Source organism: Dreissena polymorpha, chromosome 13, assembly GCF_020536995.1.
Source record: "Dreissena polymorpha isolate Duluth1 chromosome 13, UMN_Dpol_1.0, whole genome shotgun sequence".
NCBI classification, from domain to species: domain Eukaryota; kingdom Metazoa; phylum Mollusca; class Bivalvia; order Myida; family Dreissenidae; genus Dreissena; species Dreissena polymorpha.
Window position 1 is genome coordinate 34,505,126 of NC_068367.1, and position 19,517 is coordinate 34,524,642.

Genomic DNA, 19,517 nt, shown 5'->3' on the forward strand with positions numbered 1-19,517 from the left:
TTTAATGCAATACTAAAAGCTCGTTTTTATCTTTTGTGCGAAGATATTTTCAATGTTTTCCCTCCAAGATATCCGAACCTTTTCGAGCAAACGAGAGACTGGATATCAGCAGCTTCGGAAGAAAGACATATTTATGAGAACTACGTTCTGTTTCCGAAGCTGCCCGAAGCCAATCTTTCGCCCGATTCGCCCGTAGACATTCAGATATCGTAGCCAGAAATTTTACATGGAATATATTGTGACATAAAATCATAAAAACGATTTTTTTGTATCACCTTAAATCCATGTAACCAGGCCCCATCTAGGGTTGAAATTTTGGCTATTTCTATACGGAACATTGATTTTTTATGTGTTAACTTAATTCGAAATATTGTACAAAATATTCGTAGATTTTGAGTGATTTTGCTTTTGCTCTGGGTGATCTATTTAAAGTTTGCTTGAAAAATGTCAGAGTGAATGGGGATATCCCCCCCCTGAGATGTACCAAAATTGGATTTACAACATGATCTATTATAGCCTACTTATTTTCAAGCCATGTCGCATTAATTAAGACTATTGCCAAGCAATATAAGTCCCCTACTGGTGAAACACCACCATTTTCAGCAATATTTCTAGTCTATTTGTTGCCATAGCAACCAAAAGTCTTGACGTAGGAACAAAATGAAATGACGTGCATAATCTCCATATTGCCATCTATCCATATTTCAACTTTCATGAAAAAATATGAAGAACTTTTAAAGTTATGGCAGGATCCACCATTTTCAGCAATATTTGTAGTTTATTTGTTGCCATAGCAACAAGAATTCTTAACGTAGGAACAAAATGAAATGAAGTGCATAATCTCCATATTGCCATCTGTCCATGTTTCAAGTTTCATGAAAAAATATGAAAAACTTGTAAAGTTATTGCAGGAAAAGTGTGAGGGACTCACAGACTGACGCACAGAGCGCAAACAATAAGTCCCCTCCAGTTTCACCAGTAGAGGACAATAAAAACAATTTAGCCTCACTCTGCGAAAACAGGGCTTACTGCATGTGCATATAGTGGCATTTACTGCATGTGCATTAAGTGTCATCCCAGATTACCCTGTGATGTGTGCTTAGGCTAATCAGGGAGGACACTTTCCTCTTTTATGGAATTTTTCGTTGCAATGAAGTATTTTCTGAACAAAAATTCACTTTACGCATGTGCACTAAGCCCAGTTTTTGCATTAAGCCCAGCTTTTGCATTAAGCCCCATTTTTGCATTAAGCCCAGTTTTCCCAGAACAAGGCTCAACTGCTGTTTGTTATAGCCGATGTCATGTCTAAGACACTGAAGGCAGTGTTCAGCAAGGGCTGGCTTGAGACGGAGAGACTTCATGCGCTGAAGGCCCTATACAGTCTGTGTGGGGCCGACTGGTTTGTTGATCGACTTGTACGGGTACGTAACCGCAGTGTTTATCTTCGTTCAAATTCAGGGCGGTTCAACAGCCACATTCCCAATGAAAACAGTATATTTGTTCCCAAAAGGCACCTTATAATTCCCAATTGAAGGTTTCAAACACAAATTTTTTTTTTAAATTAATCTCAACATTTAGTTCATCTTTCATACAGCTCTTTATGTTGATCCTTATTAAAAATAATATTAAAACCACTTTTATTCTCAATTTGTTAGCAAAAAAACCACACTTATTTCACAATTTAAGTCATAACAACAGGATTTATCCCAATCCTTTGGTACCTTGGCCAGTTTCCAAAATTGTGAAAGAAAAACATGGTAGCCATTACACTTTACTTGGGTTTGAGACTGGTTTTTCAATGATTTGCTGACTGGTTTGTTGATCATAATGTATGGTGCCAGTTGATGGTGAACATGAAAACTGGACAGGCAGATATTTATGTTTGCTTCATTCACTCTTTGTCCGTGTGCCTACATACATGTAATTATGTCAAAGCAATTATAGGACACAATTTTTATAAATTATAAATGTTTCAGTTTTAAAGGGGCCGTCCAACAGATTTTGGCATGTATTGAAGCATGTCATTAAATGCTTTATATTGATAAATTTAAACATTTGACCTAAAAATCTCCAGTAAAAAAACAAGAATACAATTTAAAAAAAGGAAAAAAAGTAACCCTTGAACCACTGACCCCTGGATTAAAAAGTCTCTTGCCTAGACCACTCGACCATCCATGCTCATGCTTAGAGCGGATGTATTTTTACCTATATAAGCAATCTTGTAGTTTCCCATAATATAACTACAACAACAGAACTTTCCAAATTGTTCAATCCTTTTCGCGTCTTACGACGCTTTATAATTTTAAGGTTTTCAAATGGTTAAAAGATGCATATAATGGATATTTAAGAGCATGGTAAATGGTCAGTATTACTATTTGCTAAAAAAAATCATAACAAAAACGAAAATTTGCGAATCTGAAACAACTTTTTTAGCTTACCTGAGCACAACCTGCTCATGGTGAGCTTTTGTGATCGCCTTTTGTCCATCGTGTGTCGTCCGTTGTAAACATTTTGCCTTGTGAACACTCTAGAGGCCACATTTATTGTCCGATCTTCATGAAACTTGGTCAGAACATTTGTCCCATTGATACCTCGACTGACTTCGAAACGGGTCATGCTGGGTCAAAAACTAGGTCACTAGTTCAAAAAAAGAGAAAAACCTTTTGAACACTGTAGAAGTCACATTTGATGCCCAATCATCATGTAACTTTGTCAAAATGTTTGTATAATTGATATGTTGGTTGAGTTCTAAATGGTTCCGGTCCGTTGAAAAACATGGCCACCAGGGGGCGGGGCAGTATTCCTTAAATGGCTATAGAGAAACCTTTTGAACAATCTAGAAGTCACAATTTTTGCCCAACCATCCTGAAACTTGGTCAAAACATTGGTTTCATTGATATCTGGGACGAGTTCGAAAATGGTCCAGATCGGTGAAAAAACCTGGCAGCCAGTGGGCAGGGCATTTTTGTCCCCTATCGGTAAAACCGGAGGGGACTTATGGTTTGCACTCCGTCAGTCTGCCTGTCAGTCCGTCACACTTTTCTGGATCCTGCTATAACTTTAAAAGTTCTTCATATTTTTTATGAAACTTGAAACATGGATAGATGGCAATATGGAGATTATGCACGTCATTTCATTTTGTTCATATGTCAAAAATTCTGGTTGTTATGGCAACAAATACTAACTTTTAACCAGGTTTTCCGAAGGAAAAAACTGGTTATTAGATTGGCGAATGTCGGCGGGCGGACTGGCTGGCGGGTGGAACAAGCTTGTCCGGGCCATAACTTTGTCGTTCATTGTGAGATTTTACAATCATGTGGCACATTTGTTCACCATCATTAGACGGTGTGTCGCGTGAAAGAATTATGTCGATATCTCCAAGGTCAAGGTCACAATTTGAGTTCAAAGGTCAAAAATGGCTATAAATGAGCTTGTCCGGCCATAACTTTGTTGTTCATTGTCAGATTTTAAAATCATTTAGCACATTTGTTCACCATCATTAGACGGTGTGTCGCGTAAAAGAATTACGTTGATATCTCCAAGGTCAAGGTCACACATTGAGTTCAAAGGTCAAAAATGGCCATAAATGAGCTTGTTCGGGCCATATCTATGTCATTCATTGTGAGATTTTAAAATCATTTGGCACATTTGTTCACCATCATGGGACGGTGTGTGGCACGAAAGAATTACGTCAATAATTCCAAGGTCAAGGTCACCACGACTAAAAATATATTTATTTTGATACAAATGGGGTTAATTATAAACAATTATCAGATAAAGGGAGACAACTAAAACTGAACTGATTAAATCCCTTTATCTGACTTTTTTTCACATTGAAAACCTGGTTTTGTGACAATTTTGTCCCTTGTTTTTATTTTTATGCCCCCCTTCGTAGAAGAGGGGGTATATTGCTTTGCACATGTCGGTCGGTCTGTCGATCCGTCCACCAGGTGGTTTCCAGATGATAACTCAAGAACGCTTGGGCCTAGGATCATGAAACTTCATAGGTACATTGATCATGACTCGCAGATGACTCCTATTGATTTTGAGGTCACTAGGTCAAAGGTCAAGGTCATGGTGACCCGAAATAGTAAAATGGTTTCCGGATGATAACTCAAGAACGCTTAGGCCTAGGATCATGAAACTTCATAGGTAGATTGATCATGACTCGCAGATGATCCCTATTGATTTTCAGGTCACTAGGTCAAAGGTCAAGGTCACGGTGACCCAAAATAGTAAAATGGTTTCCGGATGATAACTGAAGAACGCTTATTCCTAGGATCATGAAACTTCATAGGTACATTGATCATGACTGGCAGATGACCCCTATTGATTTTCAGGTCACTAGGTCAAAGGTCAAGGTCATAGTGACAAAAAACATATTCACACAACGGCTGTCACTTCAACGGAGAGCCCATATGGGGGGCATGCATGTTTTACAAACAGCCCTGGTTTTTACTGACAATGGTGGAGTTTCACCGGTAGGGGACCATAGTGCTTGGCAATCTCTTGTTCTTTATATGGCTATATATGGTTATAGTAAAATCTTGTTAACACTCTAGAAGCCACATTTATTGTCCAATCTTCATGAAACTTGGTCAAAAGATTCATCCCAATAATGTCTTGGAAATGTTCGAAAATGATGCCCGTTGGTTGAAAAACATGGCTGCCAGGGGGCGGGGCATTTTTCCTTATATGGCTATAGTAAAACCGTGTTAACACTCTAGAGGCCACATTTATTTTACAGTCTTCATGAAATTAGGTCAGAAGATTTGTCCCAATAATATCTTGTTATCTCAGGTGAGCGACTTTTGGCCTTTCAGGCCCTCTTGTTTAATTTTGTCAATTTACCAATATGTTGGACGGCCCCTTTAAGTTCACGAGTGTCTGTTGAAACTTACTTATTTTTTTATATAAATGTAAAAGATTTCCATTAAGTGCTTACAGAAAATTGTTGTTACATGTGATAATGCACTATGGTGTTAAGGGTTTGAAGTCCATTTATGATAAATTATGTATATATTTGTACATCTTGGTCAATTCACTTAGTGCCTTGTAATTCATGTATAACAAGATATGTTTGTGAAACAAATGTCCCCCCCCCCATATATTTGGCCTTTGACATTGAAGGATGATCTTGACCTTTCACCACTCAAAATGTGCAGCTCCATGAGATACACATGCATGCCAAATATCAAGTTGCTATCTTCAATATTGCAAAAGTTATGGCCAATGTTAAAGTTTGACGCAAACAAACCAACAGACAGGGCAAAATGAATATGTCCCCCAGTATAGACTGGGGGACTTAAAAATCTGTGACAAAAGGTGTAAATGATAGGTGATAAATGTATAATTGCCTATTAGAGGAACAAGAATTTTAGCTGCCCTCTGTGAAAACTGGGCTTAATGAATGTGGGTAAAGTGCCGTCTAAGATAAGACTGATTAGGGACGACACTTTATTTGCTTGTAGGAAGTCTCTTCTAAACCTAAATTAGGTTAAGCGCAGCAAAGTGTTCTCCCTTATCTGTTACAACATTATACGTACATGCATTAAGCTCAGTTCCAAAACGAGGCTGAATTTATCTTGACTGCAATTTTGTAGCAAATGCTGGAGAGCAATCGCATCGATGACATCACAAAAAGCCTGAGTCTAGCCTACGCAATCATGCACATGGACATGGAACACCTGGCCCTGTCCCTCCTCCTTCACACAATACCCAGCCTCCTCCTATCAGCCACATCCTACACAATGCTTACTGACCCTCGCGGTTACACGCTGGCAAAGTTTTGCGTCCTTACTATCACTGCCGCGCAGGCTGCCAGGTCGACACAGAAGGATGTGCGTAGAGGTAAACATTCAGGGATATGCTTACACTGGTGCCAACTTGTTCTTTGCTCCTAAAAAAATGTTGGGCCTTCAAAAAATGCTGGGCCCCCTTGAGTTTTCTTAGAAAATCCAGGGTCCTAAAACAAATTTAAGAGTACATGGACTACATGTATTGGGCATTTTCCAAGAAAAATTTGATGTTGTTTTTATCAGAAGTTTATGTAGACCACTGCAATTAAAATGTGAGTTGAACACTGGCGTATGATTTGATAATGTACACTTAATTTACATTGATAAGGTGTGCATCATTATATGAGTTTTGTTCTGAGAAAACTGGGCATAATGCATGTGCATAAAGTGTCGTCCCAGATTAGCGCTTATCAGGATACTTTACGCTTTTATGGTATTTTTCGTTTAAAGGAAGTCCCTTTTTACCAAAAATCAAGTTTAAGCGGAAAGTGTCGTCCCTGATTAGCTTGTGCGGACTGCACAGGCTATTCTGGGATGACACTTTACGCACATGCATTATGCCCAGTTTTCTCAGAACAAGACACATATTATACATCCTATCACATTAAGAATGTTCGTTTTTTTTGCAGGCTCAGTCAGGTCATATATTGACTGTGTTTTTTTATGTATTTATAACAAAAACATGTACTTTTGCAGTGAAAAGGATGAAAAATACCAAAAATCATGCAAATTTAAATTATGAATATTTTCTGATTTATTTATTTTTTCTCTTAACATTGTTAGCGTTTTGTAATGATTTATTTTCTGTCTTTATGTTGTTAGCGTTGCTAAATGATTTATTATCTCTCTTTACGTTGTAAGCATTGCTATTTTTTTTTTCTCCTTTGACGTTGTTAGCGTTGCTAAATGATTTATTTTCTCCCTTTACGTTGTTAGCATTGCTAAATGATTTTATTTCTCCCTTTATGTTGTTAGCATTGCTAAATTATTTTTTTCTCGCTTGACGTTGTTAGCGTTTCTAAATGATTTATTTTCTCTCTATAGGTTATAAGATTGATTCATTTTATCTCTTAAGATCATAAGTGATTGATTTATTTTCACTCTAAAGACCATAAGCATGACCAATTTTTTCTCTAAGGACCGTAAGCGTGATCCATTTTCTCTCCAAAGGTCGTAAGCGATCCCGGAATGAGTTTGACCTTGATGACGTGGATGACCTTGACGGGGTGCACATGCAGGCAAAGAGGATGAAGATGGAGCCACAGATAACCTTGGACTCTGAGGGGTTCAACTTCGGTGAGGATCTGTGTGGCACTTCTGTTTAATTGCTTTACCTCTGACTGGAGGTTACATAGTAGATGGGATTAGCCTTTTTTTAAAGCTCAATGGCATTGAAGCCTCAGGCTTAATTGGATGCTCTTGAGTCCATTAACTGGGGAGAACTAGTACTTGGTTTCTTTGGGAGAGATATAAAGAATATAAAGAACACTCCAACAATGTTGATCAAATGAAGAGGGTGGGGTGGGGCTGGAATCTCTGAAAATATTTTTGTTTGTCCTTCTGTCATGAGGCACAAATTTGTCTGACTGATTACTCCAGCACTTTTAAGCCTACAACCGTCAAATTGCATGAATTGTTTCTTATAGTTTTCTATAGAAAGTTGTTCATGTGCAATTTGCATAATGGTATGTTAAAAATTGCTTCAGTAGCTACCATTTTAATTTAGAATTTTTTTACACTATTATTATCATTTGCTACATAATATCACATGAAGCTTCTGGAGTGACAATCTCTTGTTTGCATTATATTTGATTTTGATCCAGGCTCTGTGAAGACAGGGCTTAAAGCACATCCATACAGTAGCGTCCCAGATTAGACCCTGCAGTGCAATCCACACAGGTTGATCAGGGATGACACTTTCCGCTTTTATGACATTTTTTTTTTAAATGAAGTCTCTTCTTAGCAAAAATCCAAATAAGGTCGAAAGTGTCATCCCTGATTAGCCAGTGCGGACTGCACAGGCAAATCTGGGACGACACTTAAGGCACATGCATTATGCCCAGTTTTCTCAGAACGCGACTCATATGTTTAAAGGAATTCTCTTTTAAATGAAAATCCAGTCTAGGCTGAAATTATCTTCTCTGAATAGCCTATGAACACTGCACAGGCTAACCTTGGACGACACTTAATGCTCATGCATTATGCCCAGTTTTCTCTGAACGCGACTCATATGTTTAAAGGAATTCTCTTTTAAATGAAAATCCAGTCTAGGCTGAAATTATCTTCTCTGAATAGCCTATGAACACTGCACAGGCTAACCTTGGACGACACTTAATGCTCATGCATTATGCCCAGTTTTCTCTGAACGCGACTCATATGTTTAAAGGAATTCTCTTTTAAATGAAAATCCAGTCTAGGCTGAAATTATCTTCTCTGAATAGCCTATGAACACTGCACAGGCTAACCTTGGACGACACTTAATGCTCATGCATTATGCCCAGTTTTCCCATAGTGTGGCTCATTTTATTAAGATTGTTGAATTATCTCTTTCAGATTTCCTCAATGTCAAGGATGAGAGTGATACAGCTCCAGTTATAGATTCCAAGGACCCACTCAATAAGGCTTTACGTATGTACTACCATCTGTGAAAGGCTTTAACAGGGTTTTTTTTAGAAAAAGGCGAAGACTCTGGACGCCAGGTGAAAGGGAAAAATAGTGCGCGAAAGAGACATATTTGGGGAAAAAATAAAAACTGTTTATTTCAATGTCTATAACTCATCTACATAGGCATGTCTATAACTTATATACAGAGGAATGCCTCTGTCCTTTTGGCAATTTAACAACACTGTGTTGGCTTCGAAAGTTGGATTTTTTTTCTAATGAAGCCAAGTGTCTATCACTATTATTTTGAGTTTTAATTCTCCTAGTGGGATTGTCCCATAATACTGCACCAGTTGTGACATAGGAAATGTTTGGGTCAATACTGGATCCAAACAGCTCACAATGTTTACACATAAACCCATGTTTAGTTTGACTGATATACCCATGGGTATCTGGATTCGTATACTTGAGAATTGAAATGATCAGGTTTTGGTTGCGTTTCGTCTGGCTTGGAAAATAAAGTTGCAGGGGTAGATCTAATTATGGGAAATGTTTTCAGCTGTATTTCTGTACTGGGGCCGGGGGACGATGTCAATTTTGATATTTCAGTTTCATGATGAATGGGTTGACGATCTAGATCTGCTACAGTATGGAATGGGAAGGTGCGGCAGCTGCTGATTGATTACTTTCACTTTCAAAATGGTCAATGTCGATAACCTCCGAATCCTGCTGGGTGTCAATGATTTATTCTTAAAAAATGCGTCGATGCGTTTAGTATTTTCGAGTCCGAACGTTGTTTTTTTCGTTTAGAACGCCAATTGTGAGACATTCTTTCCAGGGAACCTGTTTCTCCTATTCCTGTGAACCTATTGCTCCTATTCCAGTGAACCTGTTTCTCTTATTCTAGTGAACCTATTTCTCCTATTCCAGTGAACCTGTTTCGACTTATGAATGCTGTTGTTCATGACGGGGAGGTGAGCCAGAAGACGAGCTTCATTGTCAGTCTGGTGGATGAGGCTGTTAACTGTGGCCAGCACGCACGCTACATCCTGCAGTTCATGCCTCCAAACATGGTAAATATGGTCCAAACATGGTAACTAGGGCCCACAAGTGGTAACTAGGATTCAAACGTGGTAACTAGGGCCCTAATATGGTCCAAACATGGTAACTAGGGCCCACAAGTGGTAACTAGGGCTCAAACATGGTAACTAGGGCTCAAATACATGGTAACTAGCTACAACCGTTATGTCTGGTTAAAACTTTGGTATCTTCAACTGCTGTTGCATATCATCATTACCTCCCCATTTCAACCAGGGTGACTTTCAAAAGCTAAAAAAATAATCTCTATGATTTGAGCCGCATTCTGAGAAAACTTGGCTTTGTGCATGGTGGTAAAGAGTTGTCCCTGATGAGCCTGTGCAGTTTGCGCAAGATAGTCAAAACTATCTGCCCAGTTGGAATTTGAGTTTAAAAGACACTTCTTTAGAAAAATTACATAAAAGCGGAAAGTGCTGACCTTGAATAGCCTGTTTTGACTGCACAAATCTGGGACGATGCTTAAAAGAACATGCTCATGCATGAACTTAAGCCCTGTTTTCCGAGAAGGCGGATCATTTGTGTTTCAAATCCTGACAACCAAACTGTTGTGATTGTCTTTCAGTTGAGCCAAATGATGAGGTGTATGCCGGCCGCGTTTGACAACTCCAGGGTGCTGCAGATTTGTGACATCTCAAACTCGACAGGCAGAAAGATAGCTGTGAAGGCAGTATGTCAGAATGCTCGAAGAAAGTCTTACTGACGGAACGTGTGAGAGAGTTGAAGAGAGTTTAACAATTTGTTTTGCGAACAAAAAAGTAGTCCTGCTTACTTTATCACAAGATTTGGGACTTGCCCTGTGTGCAAAAAAGTAGTCCTGCTTACATTACAGAAGTACAGTGCTTTGAACTGTGCAGGAAATTGTACTTTGTGTAAACAGTAATTCTCCTTACAAACGCACAGTGCTTTGAACTGTGTATAAAATTGTAAAGTGACAATTAAGTTGTCCTACTTACAGAATAACAGTGCTTTGAACTTTGTATAAAATTGTAAAGTGACAATTAAGTTGTCCGACTTACAGAATAACAGTGCTTTGAACTGTGTAGGAAATGGTAAAGTGACAATTAAGTTGTCCGACTTACAGAATTGCAGTGCTTTGAACTGTGTAGGAAATTGTACTTCGTGCAAACAGTAATTCTCCCTACAAAAGCACAGGGCTTTCAATTGTGTGGAAAATGTGAAGTGACAATTAAGTTTTCCATCCTACGGTTATGTATCATATTTTGTAGAGAATTGCATTGTGACAATAAAGTTGTCTTACTAACTGAAGCACAGTTTTTGAGCTGTGTAGATAATGTGTTATTGTCATAAAGTAGTCTTGTGTATAGAAGCACATTGTTTCAAATCGTGTTGGAAATTGTACAGTGAAAAGAAAGTTTTCCTACTTAAAACAGCACAGTGTCTTGATATGTACAGGTAAATTAAATGTGGCAATAAAATTGTCTTGCCTATGGAAAAACAGTGTTTCAAATTAAGAAGTAAATTGTACAGTAAAAATAAAGTAGTCTTACTTACAAAAGCGTGTTTTCTGCACTGTATAGGACATTGTACTGTGTGCTTAAAAGTTTATATGCTTATCAGTTAGGAAAGCCCACAATTTCATGCACCATGCATTTTTTAGTTCTACTGCCAAAGGCAGAAGAGCTTATGGGATGGCCTGGTTTCTGTCTGTCTGTCTGTCTGTGTGTGAGTTAGACTTTTCTTGTTTATCGGATAAAGTCCACAATTTTCATCCGATTCTTTTCAAAGTTGCTCAGTGTCTTTATTTTAATGAGGACTCGAACCCTATTGATTTTCAGGTCACTGGGTCAAAGGTCAAGGTCACAGTGACTCGAAATAGTAAAATGGTTTCCGGATGATAACTCAAGAATGCTTAGGCCTAGGATCATGAAACTTCATAGGTGCATTGATCATGACTGGCTGATGGCCCCTTTTCATTTATAGGTCACTAGGTCAAAGGTCAAGGTCACAGTGACTCGAAATAGTAAAATGGTTACTTTTTCTTGTTTATCCGATTAAGTCCACAGTTTTCATCCGATTCTTTTCAAACTTGTTCAGTGTATTTATATTAAAGAGGACTCAAACCCTATTGATTTTCAGGTCACTGGATCAAAGGTCAAGGTCGCAGTGACTCGAAATAGTAAAATGGTTTCCAGATATTAACTCAAGAATGCTTAGGCCTAGGATCATGAAACTTCATAGGTACATTGATCATGACTGGCTGATGACCCCTATTGATTTTCAGGTCACTAGGTAAAAGGTCAAGGTCACAGTGACTCTGTTTATAGCAATAGAGCGATTCAGGCCCTCATGTTTAATGTTAACAAAATTGTCCAAACAATGTACAACAAAAGTGTAAGTTATTAAAGTAATGTTGACTATATAGTCCAGCATAAATGATTCATTTAACTGTGAACAAGAATATATCGCTCTGAATTAAACTATAATGGTCCACTGGAAAAAGCACTGTGTACTGTTTCTCGAAATAATAGGGAAAAAAGCGTTCACAGTCAGTCTGTATGTGAAAGTCCTAAAGTCTCGTACTGGTGTTTATGATTGATTAAAGGCCAATGATTATACTGCTAAAGTGTTGTTGTTGTTGTTGTTGTTTGTTTGTGGAAAAGCTGGGAGCATCCTTCAGATGGAGAATTTCATGATGAAATGAATCATAATTATATTTATAAGCAAAATAACATATAAATTCATTTTAAGCTCTGCTGTTTTCGGAGAAAACCCGAGGTATTGTCATAGCCAGGGTGTCGTGTCGTGTCGTGTTCGCGTCGTGCTAAAACCTTAACATTTTGTCAAGGTTTTAAACATTGGCTCTAAAATCAAAGTGCTTCCACCTACAACTTTGAAACTTCATATGTAGCTGCACCTTGATGAGTTTAACACGCCACACCCATATTTGGGTCACTAGGTCAAGGTCACTGTGACCTCTTAAAGAAAATAAAATAAAATCTGACAAGCTTTCATTTATTAAAAAATGCACTCGCAGCCGAGCGTTGGCACCCGTTATGCGGTGCTCTTGTTTAAGTGAAACATTAATCAAATTCTTTGCTACAAATACAAAATTTATAAAATTACACTAAAACTTTATTTGATGCATATAGCTGTGATTGTGGTATTAAAATGTCCTCAATTATGTCCAAATTAAGTAATATTTTTTCAAATGATGTTAGAAACAAGCAAATTGATATACCCCACAAAATATATTTTGTTTATGGATGGGTGCAAATCTCTTTATGTATGGTAGAATCCTAACAAATGAGTCATATTAGATCAAAATTTGCAGCTTTTGGCCTTTGTGTGTGATCCTGACCTTGATCCTAGAGACTCAAGTCTTACCTGTGGCACCTGACCTTGACCCTAGAGACTCGAGTCTTACCTGTGGCACCTGACCTTGACCCTAGAGACTCGAGTCTTACCTGTGGCACCTGACCTTGACCCTAGAGACCCGAGTCTTACCTGTGGCACCTGACCTTGACCCTAGAGACTCAAGTCTTACCTGTGGCACCTGACCTTGACCCTAGAGACCCGAGTCTTACCTGTGGCACCTGACCTTGACCCTAGAGACTCAAGTCTTACCTGTGGCACCTGACCTTGACCCTAGAGACCCGAGTCTTACCTGTGGCACCTGACCTTGACCCTAGAGACTCGAGTCTTGCCTGTGGCACCTGACCTTGACCCTAGAGACCCGAGTCTTACCTGTGGCACCTGACCTTGACCCTAGAGACCCGAGTCTTACCTGTGGCACCTGACCTTGACCCTGTACTGATTTATTTAGTAAAATGATTGTGGTACATGTCACAATGTGTATATGAGTCTCTCTATGGGTAAACAAGGCTAATTTCATGTGCATAAAATGTTAGCCAAGAAAAGCCTGTGCAGTCCAAAGAAGCTTATCAGTCCGTCCGTCTGAAAAAAACACTTTAATGTTGGCCATAACTTTTGCATTATTGAAGATAGAAACTTGATATTTGGCATGCATGTATATCTCATAAAGCTGCATTTTGAGTGGTGGAAGTTCAAGGTCATCCTTCAAGGTAAAAAAAACAACAAAAATTTTCAAAGCGGCGTTCTCATGAAGCTGCACATTTTGAGTGGTGAAAGTTCAAGGTCAAGTTCATCCTTCAAGGTCAAAGGTAAAAAAAAAAATTCAAAGCGGCGCAATAGGGGGCACTGTGTTTCTGACGAACACATCTATGGTTGCTTATGCATTAAACCCTTTTTCCGAGAAAGAGGCTCATCAAGTGAAATTATTTTGGTATGTGTGACACTGTATTACATTGAACACAACATGCTCCTGTTACAGGTTGCAGGTCCCACTTCATGTGATACCATCTCTGGAAGACGACACGCTCTGCTCATATTAAGAAGAATACCCGGGAAGACACTTTCAATGGTGGCGAGACACTTGGACTTCAATTGTGTTATGTGTTGATTTTCAAGTGCAGCTTCAGTTTAGTAACATTATGATTAACTGTACCGTTAAAGAGAACTATTCGCAACAGCATTGAAAAAACCAGCATCTTGTATTTTTAATTCACGGTTTCTTATACCTTCAGGATCATTTACTAGTATTTGTAGTTTGTTCATAACTACTTCATAAATGTTGAAACTGTCTGACAATGTTATCAGATAATACATTTAAATATGAATTGCAAAACAGGTGCTCTATTTAAACATTTGTGTCAATTTCTAAGTTAGTTTGTATTTTGTCATTTAGCAAAAATCTTCCAAACTGGAATGCCAGCAAGGGCTTGCCTTGAATCTGTCCATGTGTTAGGGCAGATCCCAGCTAATGTTTTCAGGGTTTTCAGTTCTGTGCTCTTTAAACCATGATCTATTTATTTTTCTTGTATTTGAGCAATGTTTCAAGTGGCCATTCTTGTGCAAATTGATATAAAATTATATATATACTGATATATTGAAGTGCTATGCAATGCATACTGGCCTGTTGTTTTTTTGTTAAAACCTATCTGAGGATTTTTACCATCTTGAAAAGATTAATTTCTACATATTTAATTTTGTTAAAATAAGTTTCTTTATACATGTATATACTGTAATAAACTGTAATTGTAAATTACACGTTAACCATGGATAAAAGTCGTACAGAATTATACGACTTGTGTTTTACTATTAACATTTAGTTTCAACTTGATACAAAATGTAAATTGCCAATTAATTTGTGTGTGAAATTAAAAAAAACCCTTTAGTTATGAAGAAAAACTGGTTTATCCCCAAAACATTTTGTTATATATTATACATTAAACTCGTTGTACACTAGAGCTGTTTGTGTACAAGAGCTGGTTGTACACTAGAGCTGGTTGTGCACTAGAGCTGGTTGTGTACTAGAGCTGGTTGTACACTTCAGCTGGTTGTGTACTAGAGCTGGTTGTGTGCTAGAGCTGGTTGTACACTAGAGCTGGTTGTACACTAGAGCTATTTGTGTACTAGAGCTGATTGTACACTAGAGCTGGCTGTACACTAGAGCTGGTTGTTTACTAGAGCTGGTTGTACACTAGAGCTGGTTGTGTTCTAGAGCTGATTGTACACTAGAGCTGGTTGTGTTCTAGAGCTGGTTGTACACTAGAGCTGGTTGTACACTAGAACTGGTTGTACACTAGAGCTGGTTGTGTACTAGAGCTGATTGTACACTAGAGCTGGTTGTGCACAAGAGCTGGTTGTGTACTAGAGCTGGTTTTGCACTAGAGCTGGTTGTACACTAGAGCTGGTTGTGTACTAGAGCTGATTGTACACTAGAGCTGGTTGTGTACTAGAGCTGATTGTACACTAGAGCTGACTGTGCACTAGAGCTTGTTGTACACTAGAGCTGGTTGTACACTAGAGCTGGTTGTGTACTAGAGCTGGTTGTACACTAGAACTGATTGTACACTAGAGCTGGTTGTGTACTAGAGCCGGTTGTGTACTAGAGCTGATTATACACTAGAGCTGGTTGTGTACTAGAGCTGGTTGTGTACTAGAGCTGGTTGTGTACTAGAGGCTGATTGTGTACTAGAGCTGGTTGTACACTAGGGCTGGTTGTGTACTAGAGCTGGTTGTGTACTAGAGCTGGTTGTGTACTAGAGCTGATTGTGTACTATAGCTGGTTGAACATTAGGGCTGGTTGTACACTTGAGCTGGTTGTACACTAGGGCTGGTTGTATACTTGAGCTGTTTGTACACTATAGCTGGTTGTACACTAGGGCTGGTTGTGTACTAGAGCTCGTTGTGTACTAGAGCTGGTTTTGTACTAGAGCTGGTTGTGTACTAGAGCTGATTGTGTACTAGAGCTGGTTTTTCATTTTAATTGCATACATAATGGAAAGATCATGCAATAATCTTATTTATATGTGTAATACTATTCTTGCATTATGATTATATAAAAAAACTATATATAACCTTGTGTAATGTCTAACATGATCCAACTCATAGAAACCCCAACAAAATGAATTGTTGAAAAATGTATTCAATCGGCTGCCGGTCGGGCTGACTCAGATTCTACCTTGGGCTTTAAGCTCTGCAAAAAACGGGGCATAATCAATGTGCGTAAATTGTCGTCCCAGCCTCCCAGGTTAGCATGTGCAGTTCGCATAGCCGAGTCAGGAACGACGCTTTTCGCCAGAACATAATTGTCGCTGTGAAGAGACTTTTTTTGTAACGAAACATATCATAAAAGCGAAAAGTGTCGTCCCTGATTGACCTGTGCACAAAAAGCTCAATCCATAAACGGACTTCACATGCTAATATGGTGCGACACTAAGAAACTAAATGACCCGCGTCGTGCAAAAACCGGATCTTATGCCATATGCCACCAGCGTAGCTCCAGCCTAGCCTGTGCACCCGCTAATGACACCATGTATTTGCATTTTGAAGTGTATTAGGTCCTTCCGCGCCCAAGGCTGCGTTATGCAAGGACCCGGAGTGTGTTCATGTGTAATACACCTACACAGCTATCAATACCGATGGCTATTATGTACAATATATCTAGTTATGGCTATTATTTACATTACATGTACTATATTCTATACACAGTGTAAATAGTATAATATTTATAAATATGTTATACTGTTTTGAAGTTAATCTAATGGCTTCGATCATTGTTGACAATACTAATTTAACAAGGTTTGTGCTGTATTCCGCACCGAATACGCAGGCAAGGAGCGATTTACGCTTAAATATGCTTCTACCGATGACGCTGATGTTGTCCCGAGGCCGAAGGCCGAAGACGGTAGTTCGCGAAGCGAACATTCTGTGTCACCAGGTGGCCATTTTAGAGGGACCGTAGGTCCCGAGAGTATAAGATTCTATAATCCGCACTATCAAAGGCAAACCAGATCGATGGATTCAATCGTTCTAGATCCGGGCCTGTGTCAAGGATATCATTTTCTATCACGGCAACCACCTTCATATTGGATGATGTATTTCCAGGAATGACGACGGTATCGCTTCTCGGCCGTTTGGCTACGATCAAAGTGTAGTATCTGTTCTTATCAGCTTAATATCTGATACGTTCCCCATTGGGGGACCTCGATATTAAACTGATTTTTGGACATAGATGAGATGTCAGGGGCTTGCTCCGCTCTCGTCACGGGTTGGCCCGGTATTGCAGTACCTCCGGGATCGGCCCACTTAACCAAAACCAATAATAAACCACTGAACGTAACAGGCAGCGCGCCGAGCGTTGAGTCAGGCAGGGACAGCTGGAACAGCGGTTTCCCCCGTACACGTGGTAATCCGCTTGCGGGCAGCCGACGAGACAAACACGCACCGTTGATTCGCTCGTGTGACCGACCGTTGTAGCAGGTAGGCACTCCTATCGCGTTCGTTCATAAGAAAATCACGTAACGAAATGTCGAGTATTGTGTGAACGTTTTCTGCAGAAAATGTTTGGCAGTACAATAGAGAAAAACGTTCTTCCGCGCCCGAGGCTGCGTACGGTAAGGATCCGGAATGTGTTCCGGCATTCTTGTGTAATACACTGTTTTAGACTGTAGAAAGTCGGAACGAAGTATTATCGCAAATTTGCTGGTTGGTTAAATCTGGAAGATAGTCAATTTCAGCGCGGTCTTGTGCAGTCTTGTCCGTTATAGCGCCAATAACCGAGCTCACATACGTACGTACGCCGGAAGCTCGGATTGAACCCGCCTTGGTGATGAGCGCGTATACTAACCACTGCGCTAACCAGACGGTCACTGTAAAGTAAGGTAAATGTGTACACTGACCCTATATGCATGCATTTTTTTTACAATCGCTGCACTACACGAATATAAACGGATATAAAGACTGACCCAAAACGACTGATTATCTCTCATAGCAACTGATCACGCCTTATTATGACTGAAAACGCCGCATAAGGACTGATCATGCCTCATAATAAATGACAACGCCTCATAACGACTGACCACGTACTCTCCTTATAGCGACTGACAACGCATAATAATGGCTGACATCGTGTCATAGCAATTGACAACGCTTAATAGTGGCTGAACACGTATTAAAGCGACTGACAACGCCTAATAATGGCTGACCACGTATTATAGCGATTGACAACGCCTTAAATTGGCTGACAACGTGTCAAAGCGACTGACGATAACGATTGACAACGTGTAAGAGCGACTGAAAACGCCTTATAATGGCTGACAACGTCTCACTATGAATGGCAACGCTTCATAACGACTGTCAACGCTAATAATTGCATTTTGAAATTTATGAGGTCCTTCCGCGCCCGAGGCTGCGTTATGTAAGGCCCCGGAGCGTGTCCCAGCATTCATTCGTAATTCACTGTTTAGAGTGACGAAAGTTGGAACGAATTTTGAAGTATTTTCTGAAAGTTATTACTGAAAGATAGTCAATTTTGGCGTGGTCTTGTGCGGTGTGGGAAAACCCCGTTTTTGGGCAAAAACTCACTTGTCCGCTATGGCGACCACCTACAAAGCTAACATACGTACGTATACGTATGTACGCCGGAAGCTGGGATTGGACCCGCCTTGGTGGTGAGCGCGTATAGTAACCACTGAGCTAACTAATAATGGCTTTTAATGACTGAAAACCGCGTTATTATGACTTACCACACTTCAATTAGTAATTGGTAATAGTCGTTGATTTATTTTCAAACAAGGTTATGTTTTTAATGGTACGGACTATTGCTGTTTGATCCGGTAATGAATGCTATCAAACAGTTCTGCATTATCAAGACACGTATAAAATATAGTTAAGAAACATAAAGACCCGCGTCATGCAAAAATGCGTCTGTGATTGAACCCTGAGAAGCGCGTGTACCAATAAGTGCGCTTAAAGGACATGCATATGCTTAGCCTTGTTTTCACAGAGCGAAGCTCGTTTTTTTTTCTCTTTCAAATGCATGGTGCATTGAACTTAATTTATGATGGCATTTCGTGACAGGTAAGATATACCTATATCAGGGTCGTGTTATGGAAAAAACGTGCTTAATGCATATGCACAGTTTTAATGCGCATGCAAATCTTGGCAACTGTATGCGGAGCTCAGCCTTAGTAGTGACCAGTCAGGCAGCCTCAATCTGTATATACAATTTGGGGCTGCTTGGCTGGTCAAGATTATATAGGATGTCATTCTTACGCAGTAATCGCTTAGCTCCCGATTCCCTACAGGGCTCTCATAATGGAACGGCCAACGTGTAAGGCATTTTTCCTGTCATGTCTTTACATCAGAGTGTGCAATGCTAGTACTAGTATCAGGTAAAAGATGAATGTCTTATTCCGAACGTTGTAAAAACAAATATGTGTCGTGCAACTTTGAAGAAAATTGCCTTAATGCTAGAGCCCTCGTGGTTTCGACAGTGACATTTCGACAAAAACACAATACTTCAATAAACGCGCCACAAACGTTATCTTTCAACGAAGCCCCCAATGACAGCACAACTGTTGCAGAACAAGCATACAGTAAAAAAAAACTCAAAAGGAAAGGGGCGATCGCGAAATGGCTTTTCGTACAAGAGAAAGAGACCTCTTGATAAATAGGCACTGCTTTTCACAATCA

The 19,517-nt window shown here is 39.4% G+C and overlaps 2 protein-coding genes and 1 non-coding gene across 20 annotated transcripts in view; 2 read left to right on the top strand and 1 right to left on the bottom strand.

Moving 5' to 3' along the window:
* Positions 1-19,517, bottom strand: part of LOC127856539 (serine-rich adhesin for platelets-like) — a 187,284-nt gene that overhangs the window by 99,163 nt on the left and 68,604 nt on the right. The gene's annotated exons all lie outside the window — the stretch shown is intronic.
* The window catches only part of LOC127856542 (mediator of RNA polymerase II transcription subunit 24-like), a 225,511-nt gene that overhangs the window by 37,918 nt on the left and 168,076 nt on the right, over positions 1-19,517 (top strand). For 4 of the 18 annotated variants that reach the window (XR_008038111.1, XR_008038110.1, XR_008038112.1 and 1 more), the window contains exons 19-21: positions 1,294-1,421; positions 5,604-5,850; positions 6,969-7,094. The exons of 7 other annotated variants lie outside the window; for them this stretch is intronic. Coding sequence is in view for 5 of the 11 variants with exons in the window: in XM_052392808.1 (XP_052248768.1) it covers positions 1,294-1,421; positions 5,604-5,850; positions 6,969-7,094 (501 nt within the window). In the remaining 6 variants the exon portion in view is untranslated. Of the gene's footprint in view, positions 1-1,293; positions 1,422-5,603; positions 5,851-6,968; positions 7,095-8,351; positions 8,427-9,329; positions 9,473-10,059; positions 12,082-19,517 lie in introns of those variants that run through there. 7 more of the 18 variants (XR_008038113.1, XM_052392809.1, XR_008038109.1 and 4 more) reach the window with 6 other exon arrangements.
* LOC127856686 (U2 spliceosomal RNA) lies at positions 16,942-17,134 on the top strand. Its single transcript, XR_008038194.1, has one exon. It is a non-coding gene; the product is annotated as a U2 spliceosomal RNA (small nuclear RNA).